Below are 2,179 nucleotides of genomic sequence, written 5' to 3'. Positions count from 1 at the left end.
CAGACTACTACAAGTCCTGCAAATGCTCCTACTGGTGATATAGAGGAGCATACCTCCCAATTAGATCAACAACCCGATGATGACAGGATCTTTGAGATTGGTTCGATAAGGGTATTTGTGGATCCCGGTCATCGCTACTTCCCCTACACCTCAATTGCAGGTTACATCGTTAACTGCGACGAGAATGCTGTTACTATTATCCCTTTTGTTGACCCTACTAACCGTATGATTGAAGCTGACCGATTAGTTGACGAACCTGCAGTTCTGAGTAGTGAGACGATGGATATTCCAAGAATGACCCTACGCGATATCGTCTGCCTCAAGTATAGAGTACCTCCTACTCGTAATATGCTTCGTCAACTCCGTCTAGCGGCGGCGGCAGTGTAGCGATCGCTTCGCTCCGCTAGGCAGTTTCATGTCGTCTTGTTGAAACGGCTGAAACGGCTAGGCGTCGAATTCGTTCTCTTTTGCAGTTCTATGATCATATTGCTTTGTTACACTCGCTACTTTCGTCCTTGTCGATCCCATTAGTCGTCCCTTAGACATAGGTTGGCTTAGTAAGCACAAGCCTTTGGGACACTAGTGATCGTAAGACGACCGTAGCCATCTTGGCTCAAGATCGTAGTTGGGTTCTTCTCCCTCTTCCCTCATTGATTCTTCAACCCTTCTATCCCAAGGATAACTTAGCGATCTGTCTGCAGAAATGCCCGGTTCTTGTGTTAACAACCAGGTTGGTAATCAGCCAGCTCCGCTACACTTCCACCTCAGCAAGCAAGATACGGCCCAAGTCGGAGCAACATCCGTAAAATCGAGGCGCCGCACTTCTATAGATTCTTCAATTTTTTTTCCTTTTTTTTCCATTTTTTCACAGCTCGTATCCGCAGTAGCGCAACTACTAGTCCGTCGAGGATTTATCTTCCTCATAAGGTTAGGACAACCAGCGGCTAGAATACACCTAAAATGACACATGCGAGGATCGAACCAAGGACCTTCCGATTACCTATGAGCTGGCAGCACGCTTGACCGCGAGCCCACATAGTCTACACAATATATCCATATATCAGCGAGCTGTCCGTTATGCTCAGTCAGCATACTCCAAAGACGATTCAGCAGCGGGTTCGAAACCTGATTAACGAAAAACCTTCGCTGTGCGCAGTCACTCACACGGGAAAATATATCTTAAAGAAAACTCCAACTCGAATAAAATAGTAATACAAAAGATAATACGTAGACGCATTGAAGAATATCATCCAAATGTGCATGCCTTTAACCAGCAGCACCCTAAACTGCCTCCCACCCGTTACCACTTTCGCAGAAACTTCAACAGTAGAGTGGCGGACCGCAGCTGATCGAACATCCCCCTTTGATGACGGACTCCCAAGCTGTATCGATACAGCTGGCATCAGCTCCGATAGGGATGGACAATTGAGGAGAAATATCAGTTAGCTAGACACCGTCACGCGCCACGAAATTATTTACCGAACCACCGTCACGCGCCACGAAATTATTTACCGAACCACCGTCACGCGCCACGAAATTATTTACCGAACCACCGTCACGCGCCACGAAATTAATCACAACCACTCAACACAACAAAGCCTCCCCGTTCGCTACAGAAGACCATCCGTAAGTGACGAAGAATTGGTAGGCATTGCTTCCGACCCCACCTCCCTCGAGAGGGAACCCGCGATGGTATTTCTCCCATCTTAGATCGATCTCCACGCTATGATGAAAGCACACTGGCCAGCAACGATGCACCTGGGGAAACGACCAAGACAAAAGTAGGGAAAATGTCTTATACAGTATGTGTCAATTTGATATGCGTTATTATAGTGAACAAGTTGTCGCTAGCACAAGCCTAAACACATGTTCATAGTTATGGTTATATTGTATGTGCGATATAGTTTCAAATCGATTATTACTAATCTCGGAGAATAACACACATTTGCATATCAAATACTTTCGAGTTACTCGTCTGGTGACACCGCGTCACCATCACACAATCCGTGTCACCTCCAGCGCCTCGCCTTTTCTTCGTCCCCACTTGCTCTTCCTTGATGCGAACCCCAGACGAAGACATCGCTCCTCGGAAGATCTGCGAAGGATGATATTAGGCATGAACCGTTATCAACAATTCCTTCGGAAAAGGATCCAGAAATTCGTCGATAATTGCATAAAA

General features: G+C 46.4%; 1 protein-coding gene across 1 annotated transcript in view; it reads right to left on the bottom strand.

The window, feature by feature from the left end:
- Nucleotides 1-1,431, bottom strand: part of Pmar_PMAR008410 (Calcium-dependent protein kinase, putative) — a gene marked incomplete at its 3' end in the record, with an annotated part of 13,860 nt that extends 12,429 nt beyond the window's left edge. Inside the window, exons 1-3 of the mRNA XM_002765764.1 lie at nucleotides 1,308-1,431; nucleotides 1,001-1,125; nucleotides 764-955 (exon numbers count right to left, since the gene is read on the bottom strand). Of these exons, the coding sequence (XP_002765810.1) occupies nucleotides 764-955; nucleotides 1,001-1,125; nucleotides 1,308-1,403 (413 nt within the window). The 5' untranslated portion in view covers nucleotides 1,404-1,431. The remainder of the gene's footprint in view (nucleotides 1-763; nucleotides 956-1,000; nucleotides 1,126-1,307) is intronic.
- Between the last annotated feature and the right edge of the window lie 748 nt (nucleotides 1,432-2,179).

Source organism: Perkinsus marinus, assembly GCF_000006405.1.
Source record: "Perkinsus marinus ATCC 50983 genomic scaffold scf_1104296974734, whole genome shotgun sequence".
Lineage (NCBI taxonomy): Eukaryota > Perkinsozoa > Perkinsida > Perkinsidae > Perkinsus > Perkinsus marinus.
This window is presented reverse-complemented; position numbering and strand designations above follow the sequence as displayed.